At 35.8% G+C, this 23,128-nt stretch overlaps 2 protein-coding genes across 5 annotated transcripts; both read right to left on the bottom strand.

Moving 5' to 3' along the window:
- Positions 1-1,122: 1,122 nt before the first annotated feature.
- Positions 1,123-12,228, bottom strand: LOC129365742 (selenocysteine insertion sequence-binding protein 2-like). 3 transcript variants are annotated; one of them, XM_055039173.1, is made up of 18 exons: positions 12,061-12,228; positions 11,604-11,749; positions 11,398-11,530; positions 11,235-11,304; positions 9,998-10,200; positions 9,846-9,912; positions 9,668-9,765; positions 9,295-9,438; positions 9,146-9,217; positions 8,964-9,065; positions 8,729-8,861; positions 8,487-8,653; positions 7,330-7,456; positions 7,081-7,258; positions 6,179-6,399; positions 4,069-4,223; positions 3,014-3,206; positions 1,123-2,554 (listed from the first exon to the last, which is right to left on the bottom strand). In XM_055039173.1, the coding sequence occupies exons 1-18, from the start codon at positions 12,067-12,069 to the stop codon at positions 2,442-2,444; spliced, it is 2,331 nt and encodes a 776-aa protein (XP_054895148.1). In that variant the 5' UTR covers positions 12,070-12,228; the 3' UTR covers positions 1,123-2,441. The 3 variants fall into 3 exon arrangements, with proteins under 3 accessions (XP_054895148.1, XP_054895149.1, XP_054895150.1); XM_055039174.1 differs by having other exon boundaries at positions 9,668-9,762; XM_055039175.1 differs by having other exon boundaries at positions 9,998-10,197.
- Positions 12,229-12,829: 601 nt separating this feature from the next.
- On the bottom strand, positions 12,830-22,878 carry mfsd10 (major facilitator superfamily domain containing 10). Of its 2 annotated transcripts, none has more exons than XM_055039172.1 (13): positions 22,751-22,878; positions 21,790-21,968; positions 21,451-21,547; positions 21,227-21,330; positions 20,970-21,128; positions 20,195-20,386; positions 18,844-18,946; positions 18,642-18,753; positions 14,587-14,695; positions 14,416-14,506; positions 13,833-13,880; positions 13,661-13,750; positions 12,830-13,481 (listed from the first exon to the last, which is right to left on the bottom strand). In XM_055039172.1, the coding sequence occupies exons 2-13, from the start codon at positions 21,931-21,933 to the stop codon at positions 13,378-13,380; spliced, it is 1,353 nt and encodes a 450-aa protein (XP_054895147.1). In that variant the 5' UTR covers positions 21,934-21,968; positions 22,751-22,878; the 3' UTR covers positions 12,830-13,377. The 2 variants fall into 2 exon arrangements, with proteins under 2 accessions (XP_054895147.1, XP_054895146.1); XM_055039171.1 differs by having other exon boundaries at positions 22,755-22,878.
- Between the last annotated feature and the right edge of the window lie 250 nt (positions 22,879-23,128).

Here is a 23,128-nt window from a genome sequence, read left to right as displayed (position 1 = left end):
AGAGCTAAATACCGCTATTGAAGCAGCTTCTCCTTGACTGATTACCTTTATGTCATGCTCCATTTATGCAGTAATTTATGCAAAAGCAGCTCAGACCAGTTATTGAGTGAACTCAATCATTTTTTTCTGTTGTTCTTATTGTATAAATTCAATATTTCTAGAAATCTGTAATTCCAGAAACAAAAGCAAAAGACAGTAAACGGCAACTTTTCAACAACTGGATCAAAAATGAAGTCTGGAAATACTTCTCAATGTTCTACTTCCTTATTTCACATGTCTACAGTTTTCTTTCCTCTTGTGAAAAATTATCTTCCTCAGAAAAATCAAACCAAGAATATTAAATAAGTTTTATGCACACAGACTTTATTCAGGACTCTCTGAGATGTCTGCAAACAATTAGAGAATTTTTAAGCTGTATATTCAGTGAAAAAAAAAAAAAATCTGACTTCTGCTTTCAGCTGAACTGATGAACATTACAACCCAAAAAGAGAAAAATCAAAACAGTTTCATCTTTTCTCAAAAATCTTGCATCAAAAAAATATCTTAGCAGCACGAATCATATAAAGAGTCTGAGTACCACAGACATTTTCTTATTCAGCTCCATTCGACTGTAAAACGGCAATCCTCTCGAGAAAAAAAAGAACAAACATTCATTCTTCTGTTTATCTCTACCAGAAGAAGAAATAATAAACTTATACAGCATATTGTTTCACACCTTAAAAAAACAATTTAATGTGTGAAATTACTAAAAAATAATAGGAAAACACAGAAAAAAAAATATTGGTGGCAATTTGGGCACAACTCAATTAAAAAATAACATTTTAGCTACAAACTGGCCAAAGATTCACATCACAGTCCAAACTCGACACTCGGTAGCAAAGCAGACATAAACAGCAACATTTTGTAATGTTAGCCGTATTTTGTTTAGTCCGGCAGAAAAAAATCTTTTCTGTAACGACTGTCCATGTAAACAAGCCTCTCAATTCTCCTGGAATCGCCTCGTCAGTGAGCCGCGGGTTTCTAAAGCAAATCCCTGAAACAGATTTTAACTAAAGAAAATGTTGATGCTTCACTTTTTCTGAAGGCTGATTTCTAATTAAAGTGGTACTCAACCATCAAACAACCATCAAAAAAGCTATTCTGTATGCCAAAGAATTGTTTGGAATGAGAAATGGGACAAACAATCCAGTTTTAAAGAATGTTAAATAGAAAAGCAACTCATGCCCAATGTTAGGAACGGTAGAGAACTGGTGATGCTGTGGGCCTCTTTCTCTTCTTAATGCCCTGCAACTTGGAATCATAAACTCTGACAAAGCAGGGGATTTTAATTAAAAACAAGGCGGCCTCAAACATAAAACTGAAAAAATGATCATCAATATGCAAAGGTGTTAATTTTTAAACTGCACTGAAAAAAAAACTGTTGATCCAACTTTAAAAAAAGTTATTATATTAAGTTGCAATGTTAAATGTAAATAAAGTAAGTTTGACAAACTTAATGCAATTACATGTAACAAATATGCTTTTTTTTTTTAAGGTGGAGCTCTGTTCTTTAATTTTCTTGTGTGTGAATTTAACTCCAAAGTTTCCTGCTGCTGCTTCCAAGTTCTGATTTAAAGTTCAAAACTGTGTGAGAACATGTGCTTATGTCACGGAGCAGTTCTATCAAAACGTGAGGCGTTCACAGTCTAAAGCTGTGACAAATCAACACACAGAAAAAAAACCTTTATGAGGAAAATGAGTACAAAACTCAGAATCTGTTTCTTCTTTCCTTCCAGAATGTAGCATTTCAAAAATATGCCATCTTTAGGTATTTTACAATCTTCCTTCCTAAATGTTATTACATTTTTTAAATCTGCTGGTTTTTATCACATCTTGTTTTATCCTATGTCCTTCCTTCCAGAAAAACTGTTTAAGTCACTTATAAATAATTAATAAACATGTTTTTAACTAATTAACACTTTACCGACCTTTAACAAGCAGCTACATTTATATTTCATACATGAATGAAAAAGCTGCAGAAGCCCTAAAACAGCTTATTAATATTTTATAAAGTGTTTCTGCTTAATTAATAACTAGTTTATTAACTATGTTTTGTCATTTCTAATTAAAGTGGTACTCATTTCAAACCTTAAAATGTTTCCAAAGATTGAATATGGTTATAAAGTCAAAAATAATGGCTCCAAAATATAGTGTCATATGATCAATACTAGAAAAGAAACATCCTACATACATATTCAGCAGGAAGGGTCACAGTCAACATGGTTCAGAGTTTATATTTTGAGGCTTCATATCTGGTTCTATTCCTGAAAGAATTCAAAGAATTTATAAAATACAGGAATTAGAATTAAATGAGAAAAAAAAAATCAAACCAAAAGTGTTTTTGTGGGTGTGGCAACCCAAATAATTTTTTTGTCTTGTAGCTGGAGATAGATTTGTTGCAGTCAACTCTCCTCTTCTTCTGCGTCTTTTGTACATTCGCTGTCCAGGAGCTGCTCCATGTGGCTCAGGAGAGCCTGGCTGCTTTCTTCCTCCAGAATCTGCTCCCAGAATTTCACTGAGAAGCAAGAGAGGAAAAACCATCACCAGAGGTAGATTTTACTACCGGTCTTAATAGAACAGTATTGCAGTATCGATTAATTGGCTTATTACAATTAAAATACGACTGATTATTTTCAGGTGAACCTACTGAACAAGCAAAACCAGAGGAAGAGTAGCACTACTTCAACATATTTTCACTCAAGTAAAAGTAAAAAGTAGCTGTCAAATAAGTTACTCAAGAATAAAATCAAGTACTTGGCAAAAAGATTACTCAAGTACTACAATTTAATATTTTAAAATGATGACAAAATATGAAGATATGTGCAAATTCTGCCATTTTAGAAGCTAAGTTAAACAAAATACTACAAATAAAACAAACACACAAGCAAACTTTTGGTTTTATCTTATTGATCAGTTATTGAAAAAGATGGCTTCCCTCTCATTGTTGTGCTGTAAATAAAATGCTGTGACTTACAGTAATTTGGTTTCTTGGACCATTTGCTGTCGGGTCCGGGCTCAGACTCCTCAGCCAGACAGTTAATCTGCAGTGGCTCTGTGTTTCCCTGATGCTCTGTTTCGGGCTGGTCGCTACACTCCGGGTTCGACAGCATCACCTCGTAGGCTCTCCGGGCCTCAGATGACAACTCAATCATCTTGTGATAGAAATCCTGTAGGTATCAAAGCAAATTTTCACATTTTAAAATGTTAGTTACCTTTTACAGCTACTAAAAGTTGAGGATCTTAATGTAAAAATCTTTCAGATGTAGATATAAGCAAAAAAAAAAAGTTAAATTAGTTATTTTTTAAAGTGGCTGCCATTTTTGACACTTTTAAATCAATTACTGCCATGACATGAGACATGGATTAACTTTATGTCACATTATATGTTTTTAACAATTTGGTCATCCTTCTTATACAACTTTAAAGTAGTAATATGTAGCAAAATGAGATGTTGGTTAGGGTTAGCTTCCACTAATATTTTTAACATGTTTAGCAGTTTAGTGTTAGCTCCTGCTAATTTTTCAATATGTTTACTGGTTTAGCATTAGCTTGTGCTAATCTTTCTATACGTTTAGTGGTTTAGCATTAGCTAAGCTAGGATTCTTGTTTACCAGGCTACTGGTTAGTGAATCTAAATGTGTGGTTAGCTGTGGCTATAACTACTGCCAATTTTAGTGCAAACATGCAGCTCTAGAAATATTAAGAGTCCACTGCACTGAACCCCATTGAAAACCTCATAGTTGTTCTACCAAATATTGATTTCTGAACCCTAATGTTTGCAGTGGCCATCTTTAAAAATCACTACATAGGATTTCTATGCATCCAATCATCTATGATTTGACACCAGAGCTATTCATCTCTGATAAAAATCTGTCTTCCTTGATGACCGTCTTGGGGGCCATCTTTAATTTTTCATTTGCTTTTTTTTTTCATAAGAGCAAGCTCCTGGGAACTTCTGCACCAAGTTCGGTTCAAAAATCCACACGTGAAAGATTTTGCTGCCCTACATTTGAGAATGATAACCCTGACCTGCGCTCCATCGTAGTTGAAGATGCCCACCAGGCTGACTGGCACAGCCTTGTTGACACAGTGGCCCAGTGCTTTCCTGGAAAGTGCAAACACAAATGGTACGCCCTGTTCGCGACACATGTTGATGATCGTGTGCAGAACCTCGTCCAGGCCACCTGTGGAGGCAATATTTTCTATCAACATGCAGCTTTTCTCCGTCCAGTTTCAGCAGCCGCACGCCTGTCTGGACCTCAACGCCACCGATGTTGCAATTGTACACATTTATGACGCAGAGTCTTTTATTTCCATCCGAGATGAAAAACTAAGTTTATCTTGGATTTGTTGCAGGATCTAAATGCGTTTCCTCATCAGAGTGAAAATGTCACAAAATACTTTCAAGTTTCTGTTTTTGATGTCCTACAATAACTACTTAAAAACATTTAAAAAGGAAATCTGAAAGTTTATATGCAACTCCCCCCACATTAATATGCATTATTTTAGTTATTCTTCAAAACGGAAAATACAGGAGAACATGCTATTAAATAATGGTAAAGTATTAGGCCCACACTAATAAAAAATACACATAAAAAAGTCATAGTGTTGTGAGGATAAAGTTGAAATAATTACAAGAACACAGTTGTAATGATATGAGAATAAAGTCATAATATTTCAAGTATTAATTCATAGTATAATAAGAATGAATTCATATTACGAGAATAAAATTTTCACATTATGACTTCTTTCTTGTATTATTTCAACTTCATTCTTGCATGACTTTACTGTTATGTTATGACTCTATTCTTGTAATTATTCATTAAAAAGCTTCAAAGAATTGAAAATGTGACCACCATCTTGGGAGAGAACCCATATTTATCTCTCCAGTTTGCACATTAAGAGGAAAAAAAAAAACTCCTACACTTACTGCAGCAGTCATAACAACTGTGAAATCAGTCTAACACTGTTTGGAAAACCTTTTCTTTCCTACTGTCACTAATGTAAACATTTGGAGTTTGCTAAAGGTTTCTGGGACTTTCCCTGGAACGATGAGACTCAGACTCAACCCATGACAACAAACAACCCTCGTGGGTTTGGCATAAAATTAAAAAATAAGATAAGCAAAGGGTGAAAGATCTGTGATGCTGTGGGCTTGTTTTTTTTTCTTTAAAAGGCGCCGGGAACTGTTAAGAGTTCATGACATAATAAACCAGAGAATATTAGGCTTCGTTCACACAGCAGGTAAATGCGACGCAGTCTGAACGGCCCAATCTGATAAAAAATAAATAAATCTGTGCCACTTCAACATAAAGTCTCATTATTACAAGTAGCCTGGAACTATGAAATTATTATTTCAATAAATACGATTTCAAAATAATATGATAATATAATAATGTGGCGACTGTGGCTATATGATAGAGTAGTCATCTTGCGATCGGAAGGTTGTAGGTTCGATTATAGCTTCCTCCTGCCACATGTCGATGTGCCTGTGGGCAAGGCATTTAACCCTAAATTGCCTGCCAATCTGCGTATTGGTGTATAAATGTGTGAGTGCGAAAGGGTGAATGTGACTCTAGTGTAAAGTGCTTTGATTAGTCAAAAAGACTGGAAAAGCGGTAAATAAGTTCAGTCCATTTACCACTCAAATGGACTGAACTTTTATTTTGTGAAGACAAATTAATGCTGGAACTGAAAGATATTTTAATTATCCGAAATAAAACGCAACAACCAAAAAACAATAAATATAATGTAACTAAAACCCACACACATCCAAAACCAAAATTTAAATGGAAAAATTTTAATTTTTCCATTTTAAGCGCATTAATAATCAGAATGGAAATTATTGAGCTCATTTTAATTTATCATGAGATTAATTTTATTATATAATAATAATTAATTTATTTGGTGTTTTGTTTATTTATTTTGGATATTTAGAATGCCTTCTAGTTCCATAAATGTTTATTATAATTTAAACTTCACTGATCTGTGAGAATGTGTTTTGTCTAAAATGCAACAATATTATCGTTTATCGCAATAACTGGGACAATTTATTATCCAGCTTCATTTGTCATCGTGACACGCTTAATAATTCCCTAGACTTTTTCTTAAATAATCTACAGCAGGTGCTTTTGAATACCTTTGGACTGAATGCGTTCGCAGTTTGGCGAGATGATGACACATTTGACCTTCTTCAGTTTGAGGTGTTTCAGAACCTCTCGAAGGCCCATCACGATCCGCCGCTTCATGCGGGCCTTCATGGGATCCTTCTGGTACAGCCGGTCCTGGAACCGGACCAGCTCCTTCAGCAGCGACGTCACACACTCATCCAGGTCTTTCCTCAGCATCTGGCTGCAGTAGCTGCCATGCAGACAATAGGAAATCATTATCGATACTTCCAATTCTAGACATATTGTGCCTCAAAATCAATTCTTTCAAGTCTAAGTATCAATAATTTAGTCACTTGAGATAATGGATCTTAACAAGACCCTGTTAAAAAAATTACTAAATCATTGAGATCTTTCCTAAATAAGAGAATCTTTTCAAAGGCAGGAGACATTCTGAGCAAAAACAAAAGACTGAAGGAAAACAGTAAATATGGTTTTCCTTAACAAAAACATGAATGGGAAAGCTTCAAAGATGGATGCCTTTGTTACATGATCATGTTTTCAAAATAATGTGTTTTTGTAATGTCAATTAGGATGCAAGCTTTCATTTTAGAGTAGTCCTTAAAAATTAAACAAGGATTTATTTCAGTAGGGTTATTACTTTACTCATACTTTTATTTTGCAACATTTTAACATGTATAATTGTCTGCTGTTGTTAAAATAGCCTGGCATTGATAAAAAAAAGTCCGTCACCCTAATGTACTTCAGACTTCAAAATAAATCAATTAAAGTGATGTCTTGCATTCTTATACAGCTAAGAGTTGAATTACTCCACTTTTTTTAGATTTACCAGACACATGTCGTGTTTTTGCACAAAATATTGGTATTGGACAGGAAACTGGTGTTATCAAAGGGAGCAACGTTACGGCCTTACTCTCTAAACCTCCTGCTGTGAATTTTGGGAACGTTGTTCTGTTGGGGCTCAGATGACGGGACTTCCTGTTGCACATCATCATTTTTGTTGTTGTCCTCATCGGCTTCCTCCATGTTGGAGTTTGTACTGTTTAAACTCAGCTGTTCGTCGAATCCTTGTGTAAGGCTCTGAATGTCTTCTGAAAGAGACAAACAGAACAAATTCAGTCATTCTGAACACTTCCTATAGTGAGAACATGTTCGCTCTGACCTGTGTCATTTGAGTCATGTTGCTCTTCTGCAGCATCATTAGGGAGTTCAGAGCCATTTTCAGGCAGCAGACCTCTCTCCTCTAGCAGACGTCTCTGTTTTCTCTCTTCTCTTTCTTTCAATATGACCTGAATATGTAACAGAATAAAAACTTAAAGAAAAAAAAATTGCGTCATATTTTAGAACTAAAAAGCTAAAAATGCTAAAAATTATGAAAAAAATCACAAACAGCCTTTTCTTAGTTTTGCTTTTCTGGACTCCTTAAGTGGCATACTTGGGCGACTGTGGCTGTATGGCAGAGTAGTCGTCTTGCAATCGAAAGGTTGTATGTTCGATACCAGTTTCCTCCTGCCACATGTCGATGTGCCTGTTTGCAAGGCACTAAACCTCAAATTGCCTACCGGTCTGCGTATCGGTGTGTAAATGTGTATGTGTTTGTGAGTGCGAATGGGTGAATGTGACTCTAGTGTAAAGTGCTTTGAGTGGTCAAACTGCGCCTGATGTTTGAGTAGCTTTAGTTCAAAACACTGAAAAAACCCAAATTATCAAGCATGTTTTGCTCTCCAGTTATTAATTGGTTAATCAAAAGAAAAAAACCCAACAGATTAGCCCTCTATGTACTGAGTAAGTCAAGCAGAAAGGTCTAAGCTTTTCACATATTGATGTCAAAAGTATTTTTAGCAACAGATGCATCCTTTCGTACAAATGATCAAGCATTCACTCTAGAAATTATATGTTATTGCATTTTAGGTAATAGATTTATATAAAAAAAAATGAATTAATTGTTTATTTGCATATTTTAATGCATTTCTGCAGATATGTCAATATTTTTTATTCATTTAATCGACAGAATAATCAATGACTAAAATAATTATCTGCAGTCCTAAAATCTTCACTTTATTAACTCAAACTTTTCTAACAACACTTTAGCCAAACGTCTTGCACTAATGGCCGAGTTTGTCGCCCCACATGTAGCATCATCACTCTACATGTTCTCAACTGTTTGCTCTTTCTTTTAACATTTAATCATTTAAATGAATATAACAGTCAGGATCTGAAAACGAGAAGTTGTAAAAATGATGATATATGATCTTCAATATAACAATGCAAAAACTATAATGATCTACAGTGAGAGTATGGCAGACTGTGTCCACTTGCCTTCTTCAGAGGAGTGGGTTTCTTGGCTTTAGGCACTTCTCTTTGCTTTCCTTTCTTAACTAAAGGGCTGGTCGAGTCCAGCGGATTGTGTGCGATTTTATCCTGCTGCCATGGCGGCTTCTTCAGAGCCAATGATTGCTTCTGGACGACAGGCAGTCCTCCACCAACTACAGTAAAGCAGACATTGCTTAACTATGTTCTTAAACATGGTTTTTAAAAGAAATAAAAACCTATCAGCTGACCAGAGAGAATGATCGGCTTGGTGTCCTGCTTTGATTTTTGAGTTTGTTGCTTCTTTTCCAGGACGGCCAGCATGTTTCCGATGTCCAGCTGGACCGGGGCTTTGCTCTTTTTCCCCGATACTTTCTCTGCTTTCTACAAATCATACAAATCAGGCGATGAAAGTCAGAGCAATGTCACTGAGACAAAACCAAACTGCTGTGAAAGTCTGAGTTTTAACAAACGACGAACACAAACCTGTCCTTTTTTAGTAACTTCAGGCAGCTGAGTTTTTCCTATTGGTAATTTTTCCTTGTTCAAGTCAGCAGACTGGTACTGTATTCCTTCTCTTTGGTTTTCCTTGACATCAAATCCCAACATAAGATTTTTACTTATATTTTACCTTATGTTAATGCATCTAAAACACTGACAATATCTACCTCATTGCATAGCTTTGTTTTTCTGTTTAACCCAGTTAAACCCAGCACCAAGTCAGGGAATTCTTCTTCATCCTAGGAAAAATAAAATGTAAATTCTATTAAATGTCCAAATTTTTATTCACCCAGAAGAAACAAAAATCTAATTTTACCTCAAGCTTTGGAGGCTCGTGATGAATTATTGGACTCCCTGACTCGGCTTCTGCATCCTCAGCGTTGCTTTTGGATTTCTTTTTCCTCTTTCGCTTTTTCTTTCCTGGGCCTCCCTCTTCTTGTGGGGTAGAGAGGCAGTTTGTCTGGTAATATAAACAAAATGAACTTTAGAAGAAAATATTGCAAAAAAGAGATGCATCTTTTCAAAAACAATCAAATAAACAAACAAAAAACAGGGTTGATCAACTTCCAGCCCAACTCGACTCTCGGTGAGTCCGTTTAAATTTCTTCCTTACGCCTCACGAGGAAAAGAGAAGAATAAAAACTGAAACCCTTTTTATTAAGAATTAAACCAGAAAAAACCAACTGCACCTGTGAGTCTCTGTGGCGGATTGTCTCGTCTGTAACAACAGGTTTCTTTGGGGGCTGAGAGGCAATATTTGCCCAGGATGTTATTACCGGCTGAGCTGCTAGGAAAGAAAGAAAAACAAGTGATTCACAAGTTAGAAAAGACTGACCCTGTGGTTCAGGAGACGATTTCAGCCTTTACCTGGTGGGTTAACAGGAGTGGTATTCTGCAAGGGCTCAAGTTCTGCTGTAGAGCCATTTCTTCGAGCCTGCCAATAATAATAAAGAAAACAGCTCAGTGTTCATATTTCTACATGATCTAATCTGATTGTTCTTTTAAATACAGAAACTAACCTTCTGGGAAGTGGTCTGAGTTTGTGGTTTTGTGCATTGAGGGCTTGGACCCCAGCAGTCTTTCTGTGCTCCAGCATAAGAAGCTGATTTCTGCAAAACGCCAGCTAACTCTGGAAAATCAGCCATCTTCACTTCAAAATCTGCCAGTGCTGGTGTTGATTTCCTTCCAGAGGCTGGAGCTGACCTGACATGTCTAAAACCTGCTGAAGCCCCAAAGGGACAGACAACAGCACAATAAATAAACTGCTAAATGAAACTTTAGAATTATTCATGTGCATCAATAATATGTAGAACATATGTTATTTAACATATGTCAACATATGTTAACATAAACCATTAAATCATTAATGATTTAATGTGCATATCATTAATTAAAAATCTGAATTCATGTTATACTAACATTATACATAAATACTGAAGTACTTAAATATTTCATAGATTAATGTTGCTGCACATGGAGAATTTTATTCCATCTCTAAGCCTTGAGCATTATTCGATTGGGTCAAGACAAAAAAAAACTATTGGTCTGTAGTTAAACTGTAGATAAATTATTATTATTATCATTCAAGTTTATTTAATTGAGGACAGTAAACAATGTTACATGATAAAAACAAAGTGAATGTTGTTTTAAACGAAGGTTTTCTAGACAGTCTAATTTGTAAACCTTAGTTGGATCTTTCACTAAAAAATAGAAAAATTAAATTCCCGTCACACACGCACAATAATAATCATTAAGGTTTTTTTGGTGAATCAGCCTGAAAGCCGTAATTATTTCATAATGAACTGTGGTAATGGAAATGTTAACTTGATAAATACTGAAGTAATTTTACAAAATTAATGAAAATTTGAGTGAATAATTGAATTATTTGTATTCTTCTTCTGGCTGTTCCCTCTTCATGGGTCATCACAGCGAGTCATCCTCTTCCATCTAATTATATGAATTTGTTCAATTTCCAATTCAAAAATAAGTTATTGTACACTGTGATGGAAAGATGTCCTGTAGTGGTCTGCATTTAAGCAAACTTGAAGAAGCCTCTGATTGAAGACACTCTTAATTATTGACTAATTTAACTACATACCAAAAAATGTATATAGTTAAATATATAAACTATAGCACAATGCAAGTATTATATTTTTACATAGGATGTTATATATAGAAATAGCTTTTGAAGGCATAATTTGGTTAATTTTGAAAATCTACATGCGAGTCACTTGAGATCTGATGGATGATGTTTACCTTTCTGTCCTGCATCCACTGAGTTTTTGCCCACATTTCTGCCCTGAGAGTCATTTCTGTTTTTTGATGTCTGCAAGCACACCAACAAAATGACTGAAATCTATTGCATAAACTAAGACATAGTAACTTAGTATGACTTTAATAAGTGTAATAAAAAGAAAACCTTTGAATGTGGATCCCAGAGGAGCTTGTTTTTATCACCTGTTTCCCTCACAGGACGTCTGCTGCTGTAGCCATGACTTCTTGAAACATCTCCCTCTTTTCCTGCTTGTTTTTGGCTCAGATCTGTCCAGTTCCTTAAAAAACACAGAAAAGATACGATCAGGGGTCGAGTTGCTGATTACTTGGGCTTAGCTATGATCGCCATACCTGGCTGAAGTTTGGTTGGACATATAAGGATTTGGTAAGACCAGAGGAACTGAAGCTGTGTGAGGATCAGAGGCATCTCCGCTTCTTTTCTTCTGATGTTTTTCAAAATCCTGGAGAGAACAATTACTAGGTGTCGGTTTGCTCTCCTGGAAAAAGTAAAGTGTTGTCAACTTAAGTTGCATAATTACATAATTATTTAAATAAACTGCCAATAATAAGAAACACTTCAATTATATGTTCTGCTTTGACATATCGAACCTTTCAGAAGTGTTAAAAATACAACATTTGTGCTTCAGACAAAATTACGTCTTCGGGAAACAAAATATAATTTTTTCCTTCATCAGTTGCCCCCCATTTGAACACTAGAAAGAACTGTAACTGTAGCAGGACATATTCGCATGCGTTAGCTTCAGTGCTAGCTAAAAAGGAAGTTATAATCCAATTTGGTGCTCTTTACCTTCTCCATCTTCAGGCTTTTTCGAGATTTAGTCACATATTCGTATTTTCACATGTGGTTCCAAGTGTTGTCAAAGTCCATTCCACGATTATGCCACGAGTTTGTTAATCATGAACAACCTGTTTGATAGCTTAGCATGAAAAACAGAAGCTAGCTGAGTGATGTGTAAGTTGCGGTCGAGCCGACACAATTTGCTAGCTGTTGTAATTAATTCATTTGCACTTGAATTGCATGTCAACATTCACACATACAACTTAGATTTCAAAACTAGGATCAAATTTAAAGGCTAGTGGTACAGCTTTATGAATAGATATTTTGGAGCGGAAGGGGTCGGTTCTTGTTAGCGAGTTGAGCCAAATAATGCGGCTCTCAGATCAGGGTCGGAAGTCCCATCAAGAGAGCGAAGGCGACGTTCACAGAGGAACAAACGGCGTAATAGCGACATCTTGTGGGATTAGACAGCAAATTAAATAATTCAGTCAAAAGATGAGTTGACTTTCTGAAAGTAACGAATGGTATTTCTGACAACTAGCAAATCTGGCGAACAATGATAATATTCAAAATATACCACGTGAGTTTTCTTAGCTTATTAATAGGAAAATTCGCCTTAAATTCAGTTTTTCTAGTTGCTTTAGCAAGAACTTTGTCAATATAGTCTTTTGTAGGCATACCTTGAAAATGGTGTTATTTAATATACTCAGAATTCTTACTTTTGATTTAAAGTGTAATTCAAAAATGTCAAATAAAATTGTCGAAAACAGAAGAAGTAAAACAATCAATCATATTTACTATCTATTCAACGCTGGTTATCAATAAAGAAATTAATTTGATGGAAGTATTACTATAGAGTTTTATTGACACCTGTAGGATATTATTCCATTATGACCAATGGATGATGTGTTTCTTTTTCAAACATTCATAAAATAAACCATTAACACATTCAATGATTGTAAAAATAAATTGCTAACTTATAAAATACTGCATCTATAAGATAAAATACTCTTATAAAAAGATATCCAAACTCCACTAACAGTGTAATTTCTAATCATCAAAACATGTGTTGAATAAAAAGGAGATATCTTAATGTGCAAATATACAGAATTATTTTCTAACACAACATTTTGTACCTACTTCTCTATTTTGGCATAAGTTTAGACTTTTTGATTTATTTGTTTATCTTTGGCACAAAGCACCAAAAGTAATCCTCACATCACTACTGAGTAAAAACAAATGGAAACAGTGCTTGATCTTCCCCAAAAATGTAAACATTATAACATTTATATCAGGCAGCAAGAGAAGAATCTTGATCGCTGCAGGTCACTCCTCCTTTGACCTCTGGGCTTTGCTCAGGAGAAAAAGTGGAATCACAAATGAGGCTGATGTTATGAGGAAGCAGGTCTGTGCTCCTGCAATCCAATAAACTGAAATAAAATACAGAAAAAACTGAATAAACATAAGATGTAAATACACAAACAGCAAAAATGGAGGTATCTCAAAGTAATTCCAGATTTATTGGATTCATATATAACTTATATGAAGCTAAATTTAATTGCTAAAAGGCTGAAAGGGTCATTATTTTTCTATTCTTTAGCTTCCTTACCAGAGGATGACACCACTGGCCCAAATGCTCTTGCCAGTGCACCCAAACTGCGCAGGATCCCCATCACAGTACCTTTCTGATTAGCTGAACCTAATCAAACATCAAACAGAGGACAATCAGAAACTTTGGTCTCAAAATCATAATATTTAAAAAAAAATAAAAAGAAACTCACCATGGTCAGCAACAAGGGTAGAGAGGCAGGGAACTACAATTGCTGCAGCTGTAACAATCAAAATATGAACACAAATGTGTAATAAATAAATCATTAAATTAAATGAAGACAGAAATGTTTGCTTTGAGGGAAGTTTAATCTCCAGGGATCAATTCTTGGACCTGCTCTTTTAACTTAAAATGTATCTTTGAGTTAAAGTTTGTTTAATTTTTTAAGTAATGGCAACTGCTATGTGGATGACACGCAAGTTCACAAGTTCTTCTTCTGCCTTCTGGTAAAGAATCGACAGTGCCCTCTACAGTCAGATGTGGTAACTCCACCTTTTAAAGCCGCTATTCATTATTTGTTTTGAGAAAATCATGTTAGAAAATGTATTGTTTTTATTAACAATACATTTTATGTTCATTTCTTCAGATGAAAATAAAATGTTTACAGGCCACCACTAATCATCTCCTATTAATTATATTAACAATAAAAATGAAAAGTTGCTATGATCTAAAATTGCATCACTGCCCTCATTATTGGAGAGCTTCTTTCCCTGCTTATTAAAAATATAATCAGATAAAAAGCAAACATGACTCACCAAAAGAATATAATGCCAAGCCAATATAAAGCATTGTAATATTCCATGATAATCCGATGAGAATGAATGCTGGGATCAGCATCAGTATTGCCTGAAAACATTAAGATTGATTTCAGTATTTTTCTGCCTATTCAGTATAATATTCATCATGCAGATAGATTGTATTGTTACCATGTAAACAGCACGTATGTGTTGCCCAGGTTTGATTCTTCGAGCGTAACCCCCCTGGATCAAAGCCATGATGACGCCAATGAAGAAAAACATCTTTCCCTGCTGCATGCTGTTTACAGAAAACAATGAAAGCATTTATGTTTCTGCTTAGAGTCTCGGCTGGTTTCACAAATTCAAATTTACGACTTTATAAAATCATTATGAGTGGAATCTAAGACCTATGTTTCAAAAATAAATGAGCACTTCATCCAGCCAACTTGCGATAAATTTCCATTTGCCCATAATAGATGCGCTAAAACTAAGAAGCTAGCAAGGCTATGTTAGCATTGAAGATGTCTGTGTGTGACTAAAGATTCTGACAGAAAAGCCCCGCCGAAAAATCAAAATACATAGAATATATGCAATTATACAGAAGAGGATTAAGGTCACTAAAAAGAATTACAATTATGTCAAAATCGAAATAAATTACCAAACATTCTTATGTTAGATGAATGTAAATTATGTTGTTAGCGTTTAAAAATAATCATGTGACTATGTTTTTCTTGTAGGTACGGTGGCCCTGAGGTGCAAAACACAACAACATTAACAAAAACACAACAACATTAACGGAAACACGACAACATTAACAAAAACACAACAACATTAACGGAAACACGACAACATTAACAAAAACACGACAACATTAACGAAAACACAACAACATTAACGAAAACACAACAATATTAACGAAAACACAACAACATTAACGAAAACACAACAACATTAACAAAAACACAACATTAACGAAAACACGACAACATTAACAAAAACACGACAACATTAACAAAAACACAACAACATTAACAAAAACACAACAACATTAACAAAAACACAACAACATTAACGAAAGCACTACAACATTAAGGAAAACACAACGGAAGAGGTAGGTCCCAGTGGGAGACCTAAGAAGTCGCTGATTGGACGACAGGTCGTTTTACTTTTGAACCGGAAGTTATGCTGGAGTGCTTCGTTTGATTGAAAACCTAAGGAAGCGGGAATACAGTCACTTCGCCATGTATTGCCCGAACTGTGGAAAGGAGGTGGTTGAGCCGTCACCAAATTTTTGCAGTAATTGTGGCAAGAGGCTTCAAGAAACTTGTATGGAGGATACTCCACAATGTTCAAGTAAGTTAAAAAGTATAAAGGAAGATTCATATTTCTTATGGATGTAGTAACTTGCTAACGCTAGTGGTCTCCAGACCGTGTCCACTGTCATCTAGTTGTTCATTATAAATGCAATTAAAAGTACACAAAGTCGCTATAATACAGCAGAATTGTATTAGCTATATATCGTAAGGTCCGTTACAGCCTTAGGCACTACTTTTTTAGGATAATTGGTGTCGTTCTGGTTCTGCTGCACTGCGATCAGGCTAGCCGCCTTTTTGGAAGCGAACTCGCACTTAATTTATACTTGTGGCAGCTTTACTTCAGTTCGTAATACATATTGTCGTTTGCATGAATGTGATGTGCGACATTTTTTCTTTGCTTTACTTCTAGCACAACAGACTGTCCCATCCTGCCGTACACCAGCCCTCACCTTTGAATAGAAAAATGAGGAGCGACCAAAGTATTCTCTTGGGAGAAAGGGGTTAAAACAAAAGGTAGAAATGAAAGTTCGGGTAGGTGCTAAATTCGGTTCCCCTGTGTCGGGAGCGATCATTACAGCCAGAGAGACGAATGAGGCGGATCTGACCATTTTCACGTCGCTTCTGATCGATTTCTCGGTAAAACAACTCATATAATCATGTGAAGGTTGTAACATTGAGTTTAATTGGCAGCTGTTGTTTAAAAAATTGTATAATAAATATAAAAACAAGATCTTCTGATGCTGTTTTTTGTTATTTTATACGCCAAGAGAATCGCTCTTTTTCCAACGTTTCTCACGTAAGCCTGGCAGAAATAAGTCAGGCACCAAACACAGTTTTCCCAACACGTAGTGTGTATGTAAAGATTTTTGAGAATTTGGAAACAGTTGTTCTTTATTCCCCAAGGTTTGGTAAGGGTAGGAAAGAATGGAGGAAATTATAATCTGGTCCCCCTCCATAATATGGGAACAACTTAATTTACCAGCAAGATTTTTTTCTGTTTATTCCTCTCATCATCAACAATAAATCCTGTGATTTTGGTAGAATTTGCTCCTTGTTTGCCAGAGTTATGAGGGGAAAGCCATATATTTTAGGTGACTAAAATAATCTGTTCCCCCTTCAAAACATGGGGACTATTTACCAACAAGTCTTCAACTGTGCTTATTCATCTCTTCATCAACAACAAATTATTGAAAACATTTCCTCTTTATTTGCCAGAGATATGAGGGGGAACCATATATTTTAGCCACCTGAAATAATGTGTCCCTTCCAAAACATGGGAACCAATTAATTTACCAGGAAAATGTTCTCTTCATTTCTCAAAGGTAAGTGGCCTTGGGATTTAAACTATCTTTCCACAGCTGTCTTATATCACATTATCCTTCTCGAAAAACCATCAATGCACCCTGAGATGGCCAAGCCGAATGGCTTCAGTTTTGTCGTAGCCATCTACATGCTATATGTAATTGGGGCCCGTGGAGAGATACGTGCGTCTTGTAAACCTGCAAGTTCTCAGAGCGATGCCTTGAGGATTCAGCTGCCTCAGCAGTCTCATTACAACATCACGTTTGACACGCAGGTTGTGTTTTAGTTTGAGAACTTGCCACATGGTCCGATAGCCAAATAATTGCCCTGGTCCTCTAAGCTCGGACATAATGACACGTCTCACTTCAGGAAGTGGAGAGTAGTTGCCTCTTCAATGCAGCCCTGCTACTTTCAAATGAGTCTTTACTGAACGCATGCTAACCGACACTTCGTGGTTGGTCTGGAGCATGTCCAGTATCACCAGTATCAGTATGTCCTGACTCAAAATATTTACGAATAACAGTACTAAGGTTTGGATCACTGAGAACATTCTTGTTTTCAGCAATCAAGTTAAAGCCAGAAGAACTTCCGGTTCAAAAGTAAAACGACCTGTCGTCCAATCAGCGACTTCTTAGGTCTCCCACTGGGACCTACCTCTTCCGTTGTGTTTTCCTTAATGTTGTAGTGTTTTCCTTAATGTTGTCGTGTTTTTGTTAATGTTGTAGTGTTTTTGTTAATGTTGTGGTGTTTTTCTTAATGTTGTTGTGTTTCTTAATGTTGTGTTTTCGTTAATGTTGTCGTGTTTTTGTTAATGTTGTTGTGTTTTTCTTAATGTTGTCGTGTTTTTGTTAATGTTGTCGTGTTTTTGTTAATGTTGTTGTGTTTTTCTTAATGTTGTTGTGTTTTTGTTAATGTTGTCGTGTTTTCGTTAATGTTGTCGTGTTTTTGTTAATGTTGTTGTGTTTTTGTTAATGTTGTTGTGTTTTTCTTAATGTTGTTGTGTTTTCGTTAATGTTGTCGTGTTTTTGTTAATGTTGTTGTGTTTTCGTTAATGTTGTCGTGTTTTTGTTAATGTTGTCGTGTTTTTGTTAATGTTTTTGTTTTTCTTAATGTTGTCGTGCTTTCGTTAATGTTGTTGTGTTTTTCTTAATGTTGTTGTGTTTTTCTTAATGTTGTTGTGTTTTTCTTAATGTTGTTGTGTTTTCGTTAATGTTGTCGTGTTTTTGTTAATGTTGTTGTGTTTTTGTTAATGTTGTAGTGCTTTCCTTAATGTTGTAGTGTTTTGCACCTCAGGGCCACCGTATGTAGGATTTGTAAACTTGCACTGTCCCAAATGTATTAGGCAGATTTGAATTTTAAGACTACATCTGCCTTGTGTATTTGGTTTAAACAATTCCGATTCTGAGATTAAAGTGAGAATTTTCTTCTTCTCTTATCAATGGCATAGTCCTCTTCCATTCGATTCAATATTCCAGCCAGGACAAAATTTAAGACTTTAAAGCCAACTTTCTTTAAAAAAAAAAAATGAATTCAAGACGTTTTAAATCCTTAATTTTATATTCATTCATTTTTAAGGATGTGCGGACACCCTGCTGATGATGCATCATTTTATCTCTGGGTTTGTACCTTGTGAACTGGAAGCGCTGGTGAGTCAGAAAACTCAGGTTGAACTCTAGACCAGAGAACAGGAAGAGGTAGCAGAAATAAACCAAACCCAACACTTGGAGCTTCTGCATTCCTGTAAGAAACACATCCCACTTCCTGTCAGCAGGCCATAGTCCATTTATGGTCTAGTTAAAGGGTACGACGATGTAGAACCAGCACTCACTTTCTTTAGAAGGTGGCTCCTTCGTCTTGATGACAGCAGTGAAATGAAATAAGGAGACTGGACTGAGAAGGTCCAGAGAGTCTCCACCATGAGAAGGTGAACCCTGGAATGACAATAACTTTACATTTCTGAAAAAAACATTAAATACATTGAAAATATAGTAAAAGATGCAAATAAGCCAATAATTTAAACTTTAAAATAAGAACATCTGCATATGTCTTTGCTTACAATCCAAAAAGTACTGTTCGTATGATTTATAGCCGAGGATGCTTTAGTGTAGGACAAATCTGGTGATCTGGTAAAGTGTTTTTGAAGCTCAACTGAAGGCAAAATGACTCTTTGGATTGTAAATATTGTGGATCCAGCAGATCTACAGATACAAGGTTGGTGAAATCTGAACCACTTGGCCTGAAGAGAACAAAGGTCTTCTGGGACATTTAAAGCATCAAGTGTCCATCCGATGACGCATCAGCGCTAAAACACAATGATCCGTAAACTCGCTGCTGTTTTGGGTTCAGTGCAAAACGCTGAAATTACTTCTCGACTCCCTGCAGAAACTTTCTGAAACATTACTGTCACCGTGACAACCCAGGTTGTTACTGCTGTGGGTAACAAATGGAAACCAAAAATGTTTTCCAAAAGGACTCGAAAAGGAGGAAAATGGACGGGTTTTTCTTGTTTCAACTCCAACCTGAAAAGATTCTACACTGAGGTCAGGTGTTTCTGACCCAAATGGTTGCAGTTTAAATTTGTTTTCAAGTCTATTTGGCTCTTCTATCATCACAATTATAAAAACAACAAACAATAACACCCCCATCTTTCATCTGTTGTTAGTCCTTTTGCTTGCTTGATGATGTAAATTTTCTGCTACACTGTTAAAACCCCCCAAAAAAGAGTATATTTTCCAATTAAATGTAAAATTTGACTACCATCTTCTTTAATAGTGTATTATTTCCATGTTTTTTTTATTTTGTTTACAGTATTTATAGAGCAACACAGCGACTTAAAGTCCCCATAAAACTACTGATTAACCATTGAGAGGTTGATTTCTTGTGTTGAAAGGACAATTTTACTCTGATTGGGGGACAGAATTACCAATCAGGTACTGGAAAACATTTTACACAATCTCAGCTAGAATTTGGCATTTAAAAGAAACATTTGATTGGATGAAATGTTCAAAACAATTAATCAGCATTTCCTAAATCGCCTTCATTATCTAAGAATGATTTTGTGAAAAAACAAAATGTAATGACCATGTTCTGTACAGCCCATAAACAAATTCTAATCGTTCAAAGGAAGCATAATAAACCACTTTTAAAAAACATCACATTTATTTATATTTTAAACTCACCTTACTAACTGTAGGAAGTGTTTCTGGTAACATCATCCAAATGAAGAAAATATCAACAACACTGAAGGTCAAAGCGAGCAGCGCTGGAGTTTCGTAGAAGACATTTCCTGTTGTTTTGGAGCTGACAGCAAAGTAAGCACCCATGAGAGGTCCAACAGTGAAGCCCAAGGAAAAGGCAACACCAATCATTGCCTGGTCAAAAAAAAAATAAATTTGAGAAAAATCACTGAAATGTATTTTAATTTTAAAAAATTGACTTGCAACTGCATGAATGAGAAAATTGTTGGCATGTGAAATGTACAAATGCTAATAAGAATTTCTTGAACACTGCAAAAGACTGTGCACAGCAATAAAGTTATCTTAGAAAACTAAAACTAACAAAATAACAAAAATGAGGAAACATTTTTGTTCACTGAAATAAATTAAAAAAGCAATTAATGGGAAAAAAGTAACTGCAACTCTATTGTCGGTTTATAAAAACTAAAACATACATTCACAAAAGACAAAACTGAATGCATTTTTTGAAAATTATATCTTCCGTTGTGTATTCATTACCCAAACAATGTATACATAACCATAATAAAATACTCTGGCCTTTTAGGATTCTGCACTTAAAAATTGACCAAACTATAAAAAACTAAAACTACTAACTAATAAAAACTACATAAAATTTAATAGAAAATACGCGCCAAAAACGAATTAAAACCAACAAAAGGTTACAACAAACTATAAAATTAAACTACAACAAAAAACCTCAAAGTTTGACCCTGCTCACCATTCCTCTGTTCCGTGCTTTTGGACTCGGCAAGTCCGCCACGATGGCAGTGCAGAGGCTGACGTTTCCCTTACAAATGCCCCCAATTACCCGAAACAACAGGAACATGGCGAAGCTCCGGGAAACTGCCCAGACCGCGTAGGAGGCCGCCAGCCCTACCTGACAAACAAAGCACCCAATTAACTGGTGGAATGCGACTCTTTGGATTTTATCATGGAAAATGAGAAATATTTAAAGTGTCATAATGTCTTCCTTACTGTGGTGAGAATAAGGAGAGGTCGTCTGCCATGACGGTCAGACAAAGCGCCCGTTACAGGTGAGGACAGGAACTGCAGCAAAGAAAATAGCGACCCAATCAGACCTGAAAGACAAGATAAGGAGTATTAAATTTGAAAGATTCCTCTTTCATCATTATTCAGCTCAAACATTTGAATTTGGATGAATCTCTGCTTTATGGAATAAAGGGATTGGAATAACTTACCTCCAAACAGAACAGAGTTGTATTTCTTTTCCATAGGAATCCCAACAGCCTCCCTAAACCAATCCACCACACTCTGCAGAGACTGATACGTGACATCCTGGTCCAGAAAAAAAAACAGCACACAAACATCACAGAGAGGCCACTTCAGGGTGAGTCAGCACACAGGCCTCCCAAACTAATCAAATTATGTTATGGCTTTTATGGAACAAATTCTTCACATAAAACACCTTCTGTTCACAGCAGGACACAAGTCTGAACACATCCAAGTTCATGCACTTTGAAACTGAAGAAATATGATTATATTCTGCTGTCTTTAAACTGTTTTTGAATCGCACAGACCCCTGCTTGAGCATAATGATCCAAAATGGAAGGCAGCAGTGGCAGAATCAGCGTGAAACCCAGCAGATCCAGAAGCAGGATGATAAACACGATGCTGATGACCTTCGACGAGAAGGAGCCTCCATCTCCAGCTGCCTCATTCATAGCTGACAGTCCTGATTAGATTATTTCCTCTAGTCCTATGAAAGAGTATAAAGTAAATATTGACATATCAGCAGACCCAAACGTCTTGCAACTCTAATTGCAGAAAATAGACAAAAAGGTTACCATTCCAGGGAGAATACAAATCATGCAATACTTTATAGTTTTTGTTAAAAATAAGAAACAGATAACCTTATATTTTTTCTACTTAAAAATAAAAAAACAAATAAAAGAAAACATGAAGTTTGTGGTTGGAAAAAGTCAAAATGCAACAGTTTTTTAGTATGAATACTTTTGTAAAGCAATGCATATTTGATATGTGTCATGACAGTTAAAAAACTGGACCACAAGAACAAAATAGTTGTAAGATTATAAAATAGTATTAAAATACTGTTTCTTAATCTATTATCTGGCTGGAGACAAAATTAACTTTTTTGTAAAGCTACTAAGAAGCATTTCTAATAGTAATGTAATTAAAAAGCTCTGGTATAAATATTTAAGTAAATGCTTGCAAATGTAAAAATGGCGATGCGTTTAAGCGCCAGGAGAAATGTTAAGAGAACTATGTCTGTAAATCATCACTCAGTGTTCGCAGTCTTCCAGTAAGTTATCAGGAAAGAGGCAGAAACTGTGATCAAGGAAGAAGGAAACAATTTCTGTACATGTTGTAAACCAGCCTTTCTGAACTCCTCATTCCAACAATCACACTCCAAATCAAACCAACATACATTTTCACTTTACGAGCTCGCGGAATCAAGAACCGGTCGACACGGATCAGTTTCTCCCCTCCAGAGCAACAGGAACACAAAAGGAACTTTACCTACCGTGTTTCCGACAGCTGGGTGAGCAGCAGATGCTGGTCCCGCTCAGAGGAGTCGATGAGGTTTACCTTCTCCGCCTTACCGGTCCTCCAGTGTGGATCCATACCAGGAACTGCCGCCCTCTTTCATTCGGATGACAAGAATGTGGCGTAATCAGAGCAGCCACCCGAAACCGCTGCGTTCAAGGCACCCTCGTAAGCTCGTAATTTAGAATTTCAACACGAACACTGTAGCGGCCCAATCGTGCTATGCATATAAACATAATTTATTTTTTTTAAATGTGCATTTTTAACCATTTGCACACCTAAAGTTTTAGGTTAACATTTGGGCACAATTTTATTTTGGTTTCAAATATGAAACATTTTAAACAGTTTTGT

This window comes from Poeciliopsis prolifica, unplaced genomic scaffold (assembly GCF_027474105.1).
Source record: "Poeciliopsis prolifica strain line A6 unplaced genomic scaffold, Auburn_PproV2 SCAFFOLD014, whole genome shotgun sequence".
In the NCBI taxonomy this organism is placed as follows: Eukaryota; Metazoa; Chordata; class Actinopteri; order Cyprinodontiformes; family Poeciliidae; genus Poeciliopsis; species Poeciliopsis prolifica.
Note: the sequence above shows the minus strand (reverse complement) of the source record. Positions and strands in the feature narration are given on the sequence as shown.

Excerpts from the sequence above, each read along its gene's own strand:
- LOC129365742 (XM_055039173.1), bottom strand. Across the intron at positions 8,862-8,963 it reads AAGTTACTAAAAAAGGACAG|AAAGCAGAGAAAGTATCGGG; the intron begins GTTTGTGTTCGT and ends TATGATTTGTAG. Across the intron at positions 2,555-3,013 it reads GTCCAAGAAACCAAATTACT|TGAAATTCTGGGAGCAGATT; the intron begins GTAAGTCACAGC and ends CTTGCTTCTCAG.
- mfsd10 (XM_055039172.1), bottom strand. The coding sequence starts at position 21,933 with ATGAATGAGGCAGCTGGAGATGGAGGCTCCTTCTCGTCGAAGGTCATC. Across the intron at positions 21,548-21,789 it reads ATCATTATGCTCAAGCAGGG|GATGTCACGTATCAGTCTCT; the intron begins GTCTGTGCGATT and ends TTTCTGGACCAG. Across the intron at positions 18,754-18,843 it reads GGAGCCACCTTCTAAAGAAA|GAATGCAGAAGCTCCAAGTG; the intron begins GTGAGTGCTGGT and ends TGTTTCTTACAG.